Here is a 17,239-nt window from a genome sequence, read left to right as displayed (position 1 = left end):
GGAATTGTAGTCTAAAGACTGAAAGGCACCACCATATTGACTACACTTGAGTTGGACCATCTAGTCAAACCCAGTAGTATCATCACCATCTATAAAACTGATAGAAACAGGAAGTGACGCCATATTGAGTGGAGCTGGGAATGGAGTGGGAGGGATAGAGCTAAGAAATGTGTTAGATCTGAACTTCCAGTAACACACTGAAACGCTGTACTGCAAGGAATGTCCCTTGGGAATTCGGGACTCTTTGTGACGATCCTGGTATTTTGGGGGCAGTTGGAGGGTACGTGAAATATTTCAGAGTGTGGAATATTACAAGTAGTGCAAGGTTTAATATGTGCACACAGAGAGTTGTCATGTTTGTGAGCAAGAGGTTTAAGACAATTACTGCATTGCCGAAACCAGGGTGGGCGAAGGCTGGGCTTCATGTTTTTTCCTGTTTATGACAACATAAAATTCTTCGTGTAATTTGTAATCTCGAAAGAAGGAAACTGCAGGGAGTGGGGAGCATCCTTGTTATTTACTTATGGATACCACATTGACACCCAGTAATAAATCATTGTGCTTCTTGAGCTGACATAATCTAGCATACTCTCTTGAGAATGTTTCCAGGCTTGCCTGTTTTGCTGTAGCACAAGGGTGGCTCCTTGTGACTGCCAGCCAATTCAGTGAAGGGAATAGAAGTTCACAAGAAAGATGGGTGAAGTAATGTTCGTATTATTTTAATTCAGCCTTCGCCAACCTGGTGTCTTCCAGGCGGTTTTGGACTACAACTCCCATCATTCCTTGATATTGGCCATTGTGGCGGGGGCTGGTGGAAGTTGTAGTCTTCTGCATCCTTTCTATCAACCATTGACAGAGTCATAGACTATGCCAAGTTAACTGACATGAAATCTGGGGATAACCTCTGAGCATGCAAAACTGAGCACTGTAAAGCATGCCAAGCAATCCAATATCAGATGTGATAATACTGTAGCTATTTTTTTTTTTTTGAAGGCATGAATAAGGTTGGAGGGAGGCTAAGGGACTTGGTATACTGTTCTATTGTAATACGGTGAATGTGAAGGCCCTAATCAACCATGGATAAAAAGTAAAAAATATACATGCTCACTTAAAAACACACACAAACAAACCCAGGAAATTGTAGTTGGGTGAAGCTGCTGATATAATGTCAGGGACTGGGTGGACGAAGAGGAGTGGAGGGAGACACCAGTCGGGGAACCCCCAAGGGAAACTCTAGAGGAGGAAGGCTCGGAGCCAGGGGATTGGTGGTTGGACACTGAGGAGAAGTTGGAAGAAGAGGATTGGGAGATGGTGCTGAAGGGGCAACCGGGTTTAGTGAGCAGGAAGAGCTGGTGAAAGGGAGCAGTTCAGACTCCGAGGCTGAAGCAGAGGAGGGGGCTTAAGAGGCTGCTGAAGAAACCAGGGACTCTCCTGCTCCTGCTGTGACAAGCTCCCTTTTCCCCCGGTCTCCAAGAATGCGCAGAATAATGAGGAGGGCAGAACAGAGACCAGAGGTGTGCAGACACAGATTGAAACTGCTTGGGAAACATCCAGGAGAGAAGGAGCCTTAGAAAGAATGGAAGGAAGCAACCTTCAGTCCTGGCAACTGCTCCACAGGGGCAAGACTTGCTGGGAAGTGTTGCCTGTTTCCTTGAATAAAGACAGAGATATCCCCCTGTGGCTGTGAAGGCAGACGTTTGGGGCTTCTATACTGCCTTTTATGGTGTACCCCAGCTGGGATGGAGGAGGTGCCTCTGTGGTGGCTGGAGGCGGGTGGGGAGAAACAAGTGATAGGAGGGGACTGCATATTTCACTGGAAAGTCCCTTAATTTTGGAGGGTATTTTAAGCCCAGTGATGAATGTAAATGAAATGTCTCTCTGGGACTCCTCGGTGTTCTCTGCGTATTCACAGCTGACCTTGGAAGGGACAGAGCGCTAGTAGAGCTAAGGGATCATTTAGGCACCGTGAGAGCAGAAGTAGCATCATGTCTCTCATCTGTAAAATGGGAGTAATAATCTCCGACAACACAGACTGTTGTGTGGGCCAGCACAGTTAAACACTGTGAAGTGTTGTGCAGTCTAAAACTGCTATATAAATAATTAGCTACAATCACAGTCCTAGCTCAGAATAGATTGCTTTTTCCTCTCTCTTTTCTCCATTCTCAGTTTTACCATTGAATTAGTCAGGCAACTGGAAGATTAATAGGATCTTCTGCCCACAGTTATGTTGCTTTCACTCCATATCTCATGAGCCGGGGTTGCCCATGGTGTAGGGGGATATAAAAAGGCAGGGAATTTTTGATATCTGTAACCCATCTGGAAGCCACTGAAGATATTGACACTGCTGGGTCTTTGGCTGCATAGAAGACTTCAGGAATGGCAATTGTGAGAATTTTCCCGACGAGAGGTTACGAAAGAGCTTGAGCAACCAAAGTTCGGCAAACTGCAATTTCTGTAAGCCATTGGATCGTCCTGAAACATTCTGCCTTTTCCAGTGTAATGCCTTTGGACTTAGTAACCCCACGGAGGAAGGCATTCCAAGAATGCTTTGTTGGTGTGTGTGTGTCATCCACGTGGATTTTCCATGGGGCAACCTTTAAAGGGGAGAGGAGCCATAGTTCAGGGGCACTCGCCTTGGATGGAGAACAGCCCAGCCTCAGTCTCTTTCATCTCCAGTCCATCAGGTAGCAAGCAGGGCTTGGAAATGCTTCTACCTGAAACCTCCCAGAGTTACTTTCAATCTGTGCAAACAGTACTGTGCTTGAGATCAACCAGTTAGTCTAATAAACTAAGGCAGTTTTGCATGCCAAATTCCTGCTGGCATCAGCTTACAGGATTGTCCACATATTTCTACAGACTCCTTCCCCTCTGCAGTCTGCAGCGTTCTGTGGTGGCCCTCAAACTGTGAGAGAACAAGCCTCAACTCTGAGCACCCAACTGCAGAGTCCTACCTGTGTATAATAATTCTTTCTTATTTAAGAAACAGTCATGCTGCCTCTGTTAACATCCAGGAAAAGAGCAGAAGGACAAGGAGAAATACTGTCAGCTGCCCCTGAGCTGGAACGGGCTGATTCAATGTGATGCACTGCTCAGGTGAAACACCGAACAGAAATACCTGGTGAATTCCTGTAACTTTTCAAGGAACTGCTGGTTGCAAAACTTGCCACTCATTTGAGCACAGGAACGTCTCCGCACAGTCACAGGAAATCAGCTGGCAGGTGTATCAAAAAAGCAGTTCATTGTCCATATACCCACCGCCCTGCTCCATGAGGAAAAACAACATTTAGTCCTCTTTTAACTAGTACATTGCTCCTTCCCGGGATTAAATAGGAGCCTGGCCAAACATGCTTCAGTTAGTTTCAAACCTCCCTTGTCAACAAAAATATTGTACAGACAAGTTCAGATGTAGCTGCGACTGGTGGCCAGGTGGTACTTAAATTCCAAACCAGCTCAAGATTCGAATGCCTTGCAGGGAGAGGAACATGACTGAGCAGAGATAAGGAGAGCTGCCATTAGAATAAAATAAAAAACTGAAGTGGAAGCTATGCTTATCGAGACCCTTGGCTAGTCATTTGATTGTGATGTATTACATTTATTAGTCGAACACACGCCAGCAATTTGGTGGTCCGTTCTTGCCTTAGACCTTTGTAGAAAATGAATGTATGAATGAATGCATGCATGGTGCTGGAGACCATAGCTGATGTCTCCAGGACGGTTGCGAAACTGTAGCAACACAGCTCCCCCATGTGCATATGATGACAGATGTGAAGCTGTGAGGAATGCTAGATTTGAAAGGGAATCCTGGGTTCAAATATCCGCTGAGCTTTTTTAACCAGCTGTCTGCCTCTGCCCAAACTTCCTCACTGGACTGTTATTTTAAAAGAATAACAACTCCACGTTGCCCAGGGATCAAATTAGACCTGCTTGATCAAGCTGCAGTGTTCAGCTGATGGCTTGTTCATATAAGAAGTGCTTGCATGACCCACACCGCTTTTATTTTGGGGGCACCTTAGGGCAAGATGCTCTCAGTGGACCTCCCACTGACGTTCCCACCTGTTCCTTGTCACTATGGCCTATTTGCTACACCTCCATCTGGCCCCAGCCTGCCCCACCTTCCAGAGAAAAGAGGAGAAGGCAAGCAAATATCTATTTTCCTTCTCATCATTTCTCTCCCTGATTGTTCACTTAGAAAGTGCAGGTGAACAGGTAGTTAGAGCAGCAAGAGCAGGAGACTCCAGGAATTGGCAGCGGGCCTTCCCACTTCGCCATGGGCCTTGGCAGACGCCCAGCCATGCCAGACTCTTGACACCAGCCTTGTGTTTAACAATTGCTCCGCCTAAAGAGCCTCTTGTACATATAGACTCACAAGACCTGTCTTGGCAAATCAGGCCAGCCCATTTCCAAAAGAGAACAGTTAAATGCATCTGGAAGCTTTTAAGGAAGGTTGTGTACATCACCCAGAGAGCCCTGGCTCCGGGGAGACTCAGAAATGCCGCAAACAAACAAAAGTATTTCCTTACTGTGCTTCCTGAATGCCTGGTGTTCACAGGTATGCTACCTCCGTACGGGAAGGTTTAATTTAGCTGCCATGGCTAATAATAACCATTGGTAGCTCTGTTGTCCATGAATTTGTCTCGTCTCTCCCCCCCCCCCCCCGCTTTAAAGCCATCTAGGAGCTAACCAACCAGTCAGGACCTCAAACCCTCAAGGCATTACCGTAGACCTACAAAATGGATGATTAGCAGTGGGTGTGTTGAGGCTGCACATGGTGCTCTTATAATCCCATGGGAAAGTGTCTCCACCTGGCTGGATCTAAAAGCAGCCATTGAATCCCTTTTAGCAGAGTTTTCTATAACGTAGGTGCGAGGAGAAATATGAACAAGTGGGCCCTTCAGGAAAGTGTTAGTGTGGAATGCATTCCAGTCCAGCATTCCAGTCAGCCAGCCATGCCATTCTTCAGAATGTTCTCTTCTATTTCCCCTCCTACCGGACATTTTTATACAACCCTGCCCCCAACAGCTGCTTTGGGGTTTTCCCACCTTCTAGTTTGTTTGTTTTTGAATACCTGGCGCTCTCTCTCTCTCTCTCTCTCTCTCTGTGTGTGTGTGTGTGTTTCAGTAAACTTCAAGGTTCACCCAAGCCTGCTACTCTACTTCCCACTTGTATGTGGGTGGTACCATTTGGCTGCATCGATCAGAAACCGAAAGGATGATACAGCTTGAGCCAAAGAGTTTCCAAAGAATTGTAGAGTCGGAAGGGGCATGCAATGCAGGAATCTTTCACCCGGCGTGGGGCTTGAACCCACAACCCTGAGATTAAGAGCCTCTTAATGGCAATTTGGCCCAATTTAAGACTAGGTATATAGCATTTGTGTGAGCTCTGCTCGCCGAATGGCCTTGCACGAGTCCATCAGCTCTAAGCCGCCTAACTATGAATGGAAATATAAATTAGCTTTGTTGCTGGATTGTTGAGGATTGATAAATTATGGACTGTGAACACCAGAAAATAGGACTGAAATTGTTTAGACTTTGGCTACACACCTAGATCCACTTCCTTGGGAGGAAGCCTCATTGAACTCAGTTGAGACTTACCAGTCAATATAAGTTTGCACTTTCTGCTCCTTTTGAATAGTTCTGCTTCCTTTACTCTCTCTTCGACCTTACATTGTAGGGGGGTGGGGAGAGAAGCAGAGGCAAAAGGAGAGGCTAGTTCTTGGCCTGCTGGAAAAATACTATGAATTCCTAGCATTCTTTTCCTTTTTAACAACATGTTTACTTTTAATCACCATGTTATTTAGGATTAACACAAGTAATTGCTTCAAGCTCATTTAAGTTTGAATTTAGTGAAAGCAAACTACCTCCTGCAGACTGAAGGAAACCTTTCCCCCACAAACAAAGAAATGTATTCATCTGCAAGAAGCAGCAGCAGTAGGAATCCTTAAAAGCACTAGCAACAACCCATTTAGCTGCAGAGTGAGCTGCATTTTAGAGAAATGCCATCAATAATGAAAAAATACTTTGGCTTCACGGTGTACTTAACAATCCGTATATGATCTGATTTAGAATCCTTAAGAACTGACCTGGAACAAGCACAATGCTGTGTTTAAAGATTACAAGTACAAAGAAATGTATAATTTAATCGAGCAAGAGTTACTAACTTCTTTGGTAAAATGATGGCAGAACTAAAGTCTAACAATGCAATGCTATACATGTCTATTTATAAACCGCACTGAGTTCAATGGAACTTACTCCCAGGTAATATGTGTGTATAAGACTGCAGCCTCAAAAGCCAATGCTGAACATGTTTAGTTGAAAGGAAGCCCTCTAGTGCTAATAAGTTTAGTGAGACTAACTTTTCTTAGAAATTGCTTCTCATAGCCATCTAAAATTCCATAGCATCTCCTGCTTCCCTAAATCAACACACCATATTAAAAATGAAATTAGGTAAATATTTCTTTATTAAATGATTAATTTCATAAATAAATTCTCTTAATTCATTGAATATAAAATTAAATCATTTACAACTTATTCCAGTATTAGGGATTTTTTTTCCTCCAAAAAAACAAAAAAGCTACATTTTGATAAATAAAATATTCAGCTTTAAAAAGAACCGATTTCTGTTTGTGGGTATGAAATATATAGCTGGTGCCTATAGCTGCCATAGGCGAGGACTCCAAAAGTGCCCACCATAGGAAGGAATGTAACCTCGAACAAAAGTTTGGAACAACAACTAAAGCATGATATTATGTTGAACAGTAAGAAAATGAAGGTTTTCATAACCGGAACAGACGGACAAAGTATAAACAGATCAGTTACAAACAGAAATCGGTCATCATGAAAGTGCTCCAAAATGAAGCAATAAGATTGCTCCAGTACTATGAAGCTTTAAGTATGCTCAAACTGTTGCATTAGTATCCAGTTGCACAGTGCATTTTGTGTGTGTCTCAGTGTTGCCCTCCAATGGACAAACGCACCACTTCCGTAAGAGTTCATTTCTCCACTGTTACTTTAAAAAAAAAAAAAATTGGAGCAAGCCTTCCGCTCAAGCCTGCACAAATCACAACCTAGTCCCTAAATTTGTGGATGTCATTGAATAGCCGGTAATTAGGATAGGCCTCGTTTGCATGGGGGCAGTTGTAGTTGCATCTGCAAGACTGGATCATCATGACGTTCTTAGTGAAGGTCTCTCCGTCGTCGCAGCGGAATCGGATCTTGACAGTCCTGGTCTGCTGAGGCGTGCAGCATCTGCTGTCCACACATGAGCCGCAGTACTTGGGCCGGTACTTCTTTACGCTGGAGCAACCTGCGTAAGTGAACTTGACTGGCTCTTGGGACTTCTTGGTCTTTGTGCATTTCTTCCCCTTCTGGAAGGAAGAGATCAACAGCGTAAGTTAGGTTGCAATTCCAGCCAAAAGGCTCCCTCCACCCAAAAAAACCACCTGGGAATTGTTGTGGGACGGTAAAGGGGGCTGTGTTGTTTTTACCTTTAAGGAGTCGTAGCTCGGTTGTCCGCAGGGTCTCACTTCACATATCCTGGTCTCTTTGACTAGTCTGCAGTCGGGATTATCGTTGGTGACTCGGGTGGAGACGCCCGTCCCACAGGTCTTTGAGCACTGGGACCACGAGGTTGTCTGCACAATGCACTTTGGGTTCTCAAAGAAGTGAGTGCGTGGCTCAGATTCAAAGACTAAAAAAAAGCGGGGGAGAGAAAAGAACAGTATAAATTTCTCATTCTTACAAACTCTTTGTTTCTCTTCTCATCAACATGCATAGCAAAACACTGTAGACAGATAATCCCTCACACTAAAAAAATTCCAGTGGTAATCCCCCTTCCCCCTCCCTGGCAGAAGAACAACATGACCCTGGTCATCTTAAAACTCACCGGGTAACATTTTCAGCCCTCCTTTCACGATGGCTATGAGCTCATTGTTCCTGGTTAGCTCTCCTTCGGAAGCATCCCGACCAAACTCTTTGTCCATGAAACCTTGCAGGTCATCCAGGTTATCTTTGGAGTCATCACAGACCCATTCTTCGCAGCACTGGCCAGGGACTTTCACTAGCCTTGGGTTAGGGCAGCCCAAGTTAGGAAGGGAGAGTTCTTGGGGGCACAGCGGGATACAGCCAACCGCTCCATCGATGCATGTGCACTGGTGCTTGCAGTTGGGCTGGAAACTTTCTCCGTTCTGGTAGATTTTGGAGTTGTACTCACAGGGTCTCCCTTCTGATTGTGCTGCAAAGATTAGGAAAGAGGAGAGAGAGTTGTAAATGGGGGCTCAGTCTGCTGAAGCAGGGTGTGTGTTTCTCTCCCCCCCCCCCTTTTCTTTCTGCTCTGTTAAATTCGATTTATGGTAAAGTTCCCTGCAATCCCCAAGAGCTCTAGGCTAGAACAATAAGTTAGTCAGGAATCACTTTTCCTTATGCGCTGTTAGTGCAGCCCAGACATAGTGAATTGCATTCCAGACTGTTGAAGTCATATGCCCTTTTGCCAATCTACCAACAACAAAGCATAACCATACATGGACTGAAAATTACTAAACTTCACCGCTACAAGGACTGGTTGGTAATATATATATTTATATATATATACACTTCAAAGGGAGCCAAAGCCACAAGCTTTTTACCTCTGCAGATCCCCTTTGGAGCTGTGGAGCTGGCGCCGAAATTGCATTCCAGTCCCTTGGTGTGATCGCAAGGCTGCGTCTTGCTGCAGTCCTCGTTGAGCTGCTTAGCACAGACTTTACAACATCCACAGCCGTCCAGGACCAGACCGACTCCCGGGGCACATCTGGGGACCTCCAGGGGGCATTGGCAAGCAGCTGGGCAAGAAGAAGAAAGCACCTGGGGAGGAGAGACGGATAAAAAGTTTGGTGAGACACAAACAGGTACAACTGAGCAAAGCAGGAAACAGTCGGCCTCCCTGCCATAAATGCAGACCAAAAACACAGGCACGTCACCTTTGATCATTGCCACTTCAGAGCTCAAGTTCCTTATATTTCTGTGAACTGGCAAGAATACATTCTCCTCCCTTCGCTCACAACAGGCGTGCCGGCTGCCTCTGCCTTCTCCCAACTTAAGTATATGCCTCCCCAAAGCCACACTATATCTTATTTTAAAAAAACAAAAACCTTTCTGCCCACAGCAGACCAGAGAAGGCAAGAATCCTCAGCAAATGAGAAAGAAACGTCCACACCTACCCTGTTTACTAACTGAAGGAGTGCAAAAGCCAGGACGAAACAGCTGGTTCTCTGAGAGTTCATCTTCGCTTCCCTTTTTTTTTAGGCGAAGGATTTCTGGTCTCTTTTCTCCCTTCTTCAGCCAGAAGCAAACTTGGACAGAGAGAGAGAGGGGGAAAGTAGGACCTAAACGATTTCTCGGTGTTTGTCTGAGCGAAGTGGCGGTGACTTTGTTTTGTTTAAAAGAGAGAGTCGCGAGTCCTGGAAAGCCTCGGGGGCTCGCCTTGCTTCTCTTGCGGGGAAGGCGGAGAGGAGGACCCGGCTGCTTTCTCTTGGCTCCCGCTGCTCGTGGCGCCGCGCACTTTCCCGGGGATCCCTTTGCCGTCTGAGGAAGCTCCGAGAGGGTGCAGCCTTATATAGTGTGCAGGCGCCGCGTGCTGCAGCTGCACTGACGTTGAGCGTTCCAGAATTCTAAAGCACCAGGAATTGTAAGGCATCTCAGGAATGTTTCCTTGGCGCGGTTTGCATCCAAGCTCCGCCCTGTCTAAGCTGCACTTTTTTCCCCCTCGCCGTCTCACAAGCAAGAAAACAGGTTCTCCCTCCCCTCCCCTTTCCAACGCTTTTAAACAATCGCGGAGTTATAGATTGTAATATCGCAACACGCACGCCTCTCTTTTTTGGGGGTGGTAGAAAATATTTTGCTTGGCTATAAAGATTCCTTCTCTTTGCCACCCTCCCCCCCCCCCGAAACTTTCCCCATTTGCAGCCTAGGAAACAAGCGCGTTAGACATATTGTCCCGGTGTGTTTGCTAAATAGCTTATATGCTATTGAAGATTAAAGGGGAGGGGGTTGAGGGGGAGGGGGAAGAGGCATGCAAATTTCTTAAGACATTCGGATTTGATCCAATAGTGGGATGAAAAGGTGTATCCCTTAACTAAGACCCAAACTGCGTCGTTTAAATTTTTATTTTTATTTTTTTGAATGGGGCATGGGCAAAAGAAATTACTCCCCGTTGTTTGGACCGGTTCCAGGGAGCGGGGGGGGGGGTGGTCCTCTTGTGCCCTTAAGTTTTTGGGTTATGGATTATTATTTTTACCTTCGGTTACCTTGATCTCGGAAGCTCCGTTTCCGCTATTTGAGGTCATATCAAGCAGAACGTCGTCTCCAGCAGCTCCCTCGCCCTGCAGCTATTAATTAACTTTTCTGGGTATAATTGGCACATTTCGATGGCTCGAAAAGCAGCTAGCCAGACCTCCACGCTGCAAATGTTTCCAGCTTTTCAGGGAAAAGGTTCGGCTTTTCTTATCTCTCTCTCTCTATCTTTTAAGCCGATAATCTTTAAACTTGGGATGTTGCTGCAAGAATTTCGGGACGCTGACAGTAAACACACACACACACACACACACACACACAACCTTTTTAAAGGTCCCTTTTATGATTCTTGATCCGTCTTGAAGGGTGCTGTGATTGTGTGTGTGTGTGTGTGTGTGTGTGTGAAATCTGCTTCAATAAAAGCAAAATTGAAAGTGGTTCCTATGGAACAATGAACTCTCCGTGACCTTCCCCTCTAGCGTGGAATGATAAGCAATTAGAATAAAACAGCGCCTTCCCTGCACGTCCCGGCTAAGCAGTATTCAAATGATGTTTTTGTTTTTTGTATTTTTACTATAATGTGGAGAATGTTTTGAAAGCCATACAGATGATAAACCATATATTGCAATACACCTACGGCGTTCTGTTCAAAATGCGTAATAAATAAATAAATCCGAATGTTCCTTATTGGCGCTTTAATTACGTGAAAGGCAAACACTTTGGTGAACGTGGGCTCGCATAGTAAGTCATTTAAAAGCGGTGGCGGGCCTTCAGAACACGCCTTCCTTTGCGAGCCTGTTGTTTATGGGTTTTGGGGGTTTGTTTGTTTGCTTATAGTATTTTCCTCTTCGGTTAAGTTTCTTTCCTAATGCATCTTCTCTGGTTTTAGGATTTGGGTTTTTTTTTATTATTACCGTGGAGGGCACGACGACGACACAGAGGTGTTCCTAGCTTCTGTTGTGGCGTCTTTCAACCCTCCTTCATCGCCGTAAGTATTTCCAGATGGCGATTCAGACACCAGACGTAACAATATTTCCATATTTGGTCGAGCAGTAGTCCGCATTTTCCACATTTTTCTGCACTGTTACCCAACCACAAAGCATTCTTGACAGCTTCAGATGTTGTTAAATATAGACTTCACTTTTGTTCCCAGGGCAGGAAATTCTTCGGAATTCTTGGTGGGGTGTTTTTCTTCTCCTCTCTACACCCCCCCTTTCTCTCCCCCCCCCCCCAGTCCTTCACGCAATCTACCTATTATGGTTTAGGAGGAATTGCATTGTGGCTTTGCTGGCCTGTTATTGACAAATACATAACTTAGAAGAAATATCCCTTGCTAGATATTTTATTCCCCTGGGGAGGGGAGAGGGGGGGTTGTTGCTGCGGTTAACTTTTAATAAAGCAACTATCGATTCCGTCCGCGCCGTCTGATTTCCAACCACAGAAACGTGCTGCTCCCAAGCAGAGAGACCATGTAGCAGTGGGGGGCGGGGGGGAGAGAGAGAGGTTGTTGGAGGCGATGCGAAGGGGGGGAAAGCAATGTGATCGACCTGGCCGCCTCCCATGGCCATACGGGTTGTGTCTTATATGCGCTATTCGACGCACAGAGGGTGGCCCGTGGAGGGGAGGGGAGCGGACCCCTCGCCAGCCCCGCTGCTGCTTTGGAGCAGGGCAAACCCAGACGGGTCGTCGCCGGGTCCGCACACAGGGAGGCGTTTCAGAGGGGCTGGGAGCGTGTTTCCAGGGTAAGTTGTTGCTGCTCCTGGGTCCTAATTGGAGGTGGGGGTGCGAGTGTGAGTCTAAGTGAGAAGTTGGGGGCAATGTTCGAGGAATAATAAGCAGCTTTGTTAAATCCTGCAGGGAACTTCAGAAATGACAGAGTGGCTGTTGTTGTTAGGTGTTTTTTTCCAAGGGAAAAGGGGTTGGGTGTCTCTGCAGCCAGGGAGGTAAGAACCAATATAATGGAGCCCTGTGTCCTCTGAGGGGGGGCGGCGGGTTGAAGCACCAGCTTGCAGAAGCAGTTTCCACGCACATATACGGTTTCTCTGTCTCTCTCTCCCCTTCGACTTAAGGACTACACATGTAGCTCAGTTGGTACAGCGTGAGGCTCTTAATCCGAGGGCCGTGGGTTCGAGCCCCACATTGCAGGGGGGTTGGACTCTCGGTGGTCCTCATGGTCCCTTCCGGCCCTGTCAAATATGGGAGTATTTTCTGACTAGCTCCAGACACCTGCCCCCACCCTCAAAAAAAGAAGAAGGAATACACACGGGGTTGGGGTAGCATAAAAGACCCGTCTTTTTGTGCATCCTTCAGGAGGGAATTCTCCATCCCTCTATCCCCACCCCACCAGAAGACAACATGAGGTAACCATCTGTCCAAAAAGGAATTGAGTCCAGGGTTATGACGATTGCGTTCCCCAGTGACTGTTCACCGGAAAGGGAGAAAACTTGTTTCAGTAGCTCGTGGCTCCCCCCACCCCTAAAAAATAAAAAAAAAACCCACGCCTGTCATAACCCATGGGGGGTGCGCGTGGGGGCCAGAGAGGAGCCGAGGTGTGTTGTGGCGCCGCCTCCCATTTGCTCCTCGTCGGATCTCAGGCAGAAAGTGCTGAGTGGGGCAGCCAGGGAAGCCGCCTCGTCACTGTTAGGGAGAGTGGGGTTTCCCCCCTCTCTCTTTGCCCTCTGCAGCCGGGGTGGTGGGGTCGGATCCCTTCCCTTGCTGCCTGGCCTTTGCTTTGGGAAACCGACGTAGCAGACGTGGGGGCTTGGGGTGGATGGAGAGAAAGAGGAGATAATTGCCAAAGTGATTTCCGGCTCAAGCTAAACAAACTCCCGAGGTTTCCAACCTCGATCCATATTTGGTGAAAGTCTTGAGGAGTGTCGTCATCCGCTAGCCACCCCCCACCCTGCAGGAGGACGACGATGATGTAGCCGAAAGGGTAGGCGTAAGGCGCGTCCGGCTCTCCTTTTAGCAAGGCGAGCTCATTTGGGGTCGTTGACCCTGCAGCGTTCCAGAGATCCGGATCACTCGGGAATCTCTGGGCACGTGTCCCGAGCCTTTCCTAGAGAGGGGTTTTTCCTCCCTTCCGCGCCGTCGAAGATCCTCCCCGCGCAGCTCTGTGTGCGCTCTGCCTCGCTTTGCTAAGCCAGCAGCAAACCGGGTTAAGGACTTGGTACCTCGGGGCCCTTCCTGCAAGGGACATAGCAACCAACTCCTAGAGGACGAGGTCCTTTTGCCTCACTCACCCCACCCAATAAAATATTCGAAGGGTGGGGCAAAGTTAACAGGCACTGCCATTCAAATGGGGTGTGTGTGCAGCTTCATGTGATCAATTAATGTGGAGGGTGGATTACCTGAGGCCTCCCCCCCACCCCGAATATTTTATTCAAGTTGGCATCCCTGGCAGGGGATGCTTGAGGTGGGGGGAGAGGGAGAGATGAGCCATGCAGGCAACTTTAGCTGGATTTGGCAGTCCTTACTGGCCAGAGGTGGGTGGTAGGAGTGTGGTGGTTTAACTTCCTTTCTTAAGGTTAAGTTAAAAGGCACAGATTATAAAATTGCCAGACTGGCTTCACATGCGACCAAGAGGAAGCACATGGGAGCGTCGCTATAGATAAGGTCACTGGCCAAGCGGCGGCCAACCTGAGAGGTGCATCTGAGAAAGCCTTGCAATATTACGGAGGTCTGTTTCTAGGCCTGTTTCTAGGGCCGTACACCACTGCAGAGAATCCGAGAGTAGGCCCCAGTATTTTCTCTGTGGCGCTTTGGTGCACCGCTCTTAGATCATTTGGTTGCCAGCACAATCTACTTGTTGGCTCTGTTCAAGCCATAGAGCAGCACTTCCCAAGCCTTTTACTGAAGTCTAGCCTAAGACATTTACCTGCATGTCCTATTCATTTGCTTAAGTATTGGAAAGCTGCATTCCCGGAAGCCGGTGCAGTCCTATGTGCGCATGGGTCCTTTCGCCCACATCTAGCCCGGCACTTTACCCTCAGTGTTTCCTGTGGATGCTCTTTTGCCATGTCTGCACCATCCATTTCCCCTGGAGTATCCTGGGAACTGTGGGTTGTTGTGGGTGCTTGGAATTGTAGCACTGTTAACTCGTTTCATATTGTCTCCTGTGAACATCTGTTGCAAGACTGTGTCAAGGTCACTGTAACTGCAGAAATGACTGCATGGTGCACCGAGGCATAGACCCTCTAGTGCTGTGAAAAAATGTCCCTAGGTCCTGATTAGCTACAGGAAATACAGGCCTTTTTGTAATAAAAGTTGGTATCTGGCTTTGGTTTGATGGCCCCCAGTTGCAAAACCCCACATGTGCCTGGATACAGCTTGTTGGTTCAGTAGCTAATCTTAATGATTAGTTAGTATTAGGGTGGGAGCAATCTAGTTCTGTTATTTTCTATTCTGTACCTGACTTCCTAAAATTATCTCTACACTGCTGGCCCTTTTTCAATTGCCCTTTCTTGGTCCTGGGTTTATAACCTCCTTAATGAAGCATTGCATTTTTGCTGCTGTGGCTTCTTGGAGTAAACTTGGCTCTGAATCTGGATGCTCGGCTCCATGCGACTGGATAAAGTGTGTGGGCTTGAGGCTCAAAAGACAATGAATGGGACTGTTTGGCTCCTGTTTTTGTGAATCCCAAGGATGTCAAGATAAGAGCCTGAGTTTCCCCTGGCTCAGCTTGCGGAGCTACAGGTTTGATGGCCATATTACCTGGCAGGGTTGGTATTCACCCTAGTCAATGATCATTCAAGCATCCCTCACACCAAAGGAACTCCTGGGAGCTCCAGGTCTAAGGGCACCCTTCCAGGAGAATCCTTTACATGGCAGCAGGATGGGATGAGAGCAAAAGGAAAGACAAGATAAAACTGATAAAGCTCACCTTACCAAACCTATTCCCACATATTTTCTTCCCCTAAGGGAGCTCATAATTTCTTTCCCTCTTGGTTTGCCCCCTGGCTCTGTCCCAGTCAATGTGATATTAAACCCACACACTTCACATGGTCCCATTGGGAGCCTCTAAAGCAGGGGCGAATCTGTGCCATTTTACAGTCCTGAGCTGAATTTTAAGGAGTTGAATCCCGCAGCTACATGAATGACTTTTGAATTCAGATTTCCCTGTGAGCATTTCTCAGATGCTTTTCTGTTGCAGTCTTTTCTGCAATCTGTACCTTAGAGAATGAATCTGCTTCTCTCTAGACACACTAGGGGAGCATATATGTATATATATATTTTCCTTCAAGATTGCTGATTGCCATTATGTCGTTAAGGGGGTTTGTCCCACAGAGAGAAAGAGTGTAAAAGAAGATTGGAATGATTCTGTTTGTTTCTAAATGAAAGCCGTACAATTCCTCCCAGACAGGAGGCAATGTTGAACACAATCAGTTGCATTCTGTTTTGATCTGAACATTTCTGCCCGAGGAAAAGCCTTGCATTCGTGTATTGTAAGCAATGCCAGGGCTTCTATAGCAGTGGTTCCTAAGGCGATTCAGCTGCAACTACAGGTGCTGCCACAGACCATGCATGGTGAATTCAGGACCAGCCTTTCAATATTCTCTTTGATCAATGGAGCAAATAGTGCTCCGCTGAATTGTGTAGAGGAGAGGGGCAGGATCTGCAATTGTAGGAACCAATCAGTTGGAGGGGTGGCTTTTCTTCTCTTCCACATCCCAGGCCTTGTTATCCTGAGGCAGTGGGCGATCTCCATCAACGTTTCTTCTTCCTCAGTCCTTCACCCATCTATTCCTACATTTATCTCCCATGAGCCCAGTCACTTCTTGCCTCTGCTTCTCCTCCTCCATCCCATAGTATAGGCATGACTAACCTGTGGCCCTCCAGATCCTGCTAGACCAGAGTTTGCCAAACTTGGCCCTCCAGTTGTTTTTGGACTACAACTCCCATCATCCCTAGCTAGCAGGACCAGTGGTCAGGGATGATGGGAACTGTAATCCAAAAACAGCTGGAGACACAAGTTTGGGAAACCCTGTGCTAGACTCTAGCCCCCATCAGCCCCAGTCAGCATCACCAATGATGGGAGTTGCAATCTACTACCATTTGACGGTCCACAGATTAACTGTACACTTCTTGGGAACAGACTTTAAATAGATTTCAGAAGTTCAACACAGAACATCTTTGCTCCTATAGCATGAAGGTGACTTTGCCCCTTCACACACACCCCTCTTCCCCAAATAATAATTCACAATTCTCGTCATGGAAGGAAATCCTAATGTTTGGCTTGCTAGCACCAGTTGCATGCCTGGTTTATGATGCTGTGGCTGGAGGTGGAAACCAGAATTCCAGCCGGTCTTCTTGGTCAGCCAGGGCTCATGAGGCAGTGTTGTGTGCTGTGGGTTTCTGCCGTGCTGCACTGACTTCCTGGAGTAGCTTGCAAAGACATGACAACATCAGCAGCAGGAGCTGACTACAGACCACAGCATAAACACAGCAATATGGCACGTGGACTTCAGAAACTATCACATAAAGTTGCCCCTTCCTTGACATGCCAGGAATTGAGGCTTGAACGTCTAGTACAGGCTACAATGGGAGAGAGCAGAACTTGACCCTATTGTGCCCTACTGGCTCGTCTGAGTTTCCTGTGTTCATTTAAGGACAGTAACTCAACCAAGGAGCATCTATTGGGGCCAAGGTTTCATTCTGCATGAATGCCCTGAAAATATATATTGAGAATGGAGATGGATGGCAGTCATGTCCAAAGGCTGTCTAAATGTTCTCTTAGGAAAGCTTTTGCTCAATGGAAACACCTTTTGTGGTGTTCTTAATGTTTCCAGATTCGAGTTTCTCCTTCCTATGTCTTTCATTCTTCTCCTTTTCTCCACTTTTGGTTTCTTCCCTCAGCCCTACACTTTTCTGCATTTAATGTTTGCGCTTACCTTCGAACTGGCCTCTCCTGCTGCCTTTGCCAGACCACTGGTTCCTGCAGCCCTAAATCATCCCTTCAGTAGTAAATGTCTTGG

General features: G+C 46.8%; 2 protein-coding genes across 5 annotated transcripts in view; one reads left to right on the top strand and one right to left on the bottom strand.

Moving 5' to 3' along the window:
* Positions 1-6,439: 6,439 nt before the first annotated feature.
* On the bottom strand, positions 6,440-10,546 carry CCN1 (cellular communication network factor 1). The gene is made up of 5 exons (XM_083443933.1): positions 9,194-10,546; positions 8,621-8,837; positions 7,882-8,229; positions 7,484-7,686; positions 6,440-7,363 (listed from the first exon to the last, which is right to left on the bottom strand). The coding sequence occupies exons 1-5, from the start codon at positions 9,254-9,256 to the stop codon at positions 7,064-7,066; spliced, it is 1,131 nt and encodes a 376-aa protein (XP_083300059.1). The 5' UTR covers positions 9,257-10,546; the 3' UTR covers positions 6,440-7,063.
* A 610-nt stretch (positions 10,547-11,156) lies between these two features.
* Positions 11,157-17,239, top strand: part of DDAH1 (dimethylarginine dimethylaminohydrolase 1) — a 117,019-nt gene continuing 110,936 nt past the window's right edge. For 2 of the 4 annotated variants that reach the window (XM_083445067.1, XM_083445066.1), the window contains exon 1: positions 11,863-12,007. The gene's annotated coding sequence lies outside the window, so the exon portion shown is untranslated. Of the gene's footprint in view, positions 11,254-11,725; positions 12,008-17,239 lie in introns of those variants that run through there. The other 2 variants (XM_083445065.1, XM_083445064.1) reach the window with 2 other exon arrangements.

Source organism: Podarcis tiliguerta (genome assembly GCF_965153285.1).
Source record: "Podarcis tiliguerta genome assembly, chromosome: 6".
Lineage (NCBI taxonomy): Eukaryota > Metazoa > Chordata > Lepidosauria > Squamata > Lacertidae > Podarcis > Podarcis tiliguerta.
This window is presented reverse-complemented; position numbering and strand designations above follow the sequence as displayed.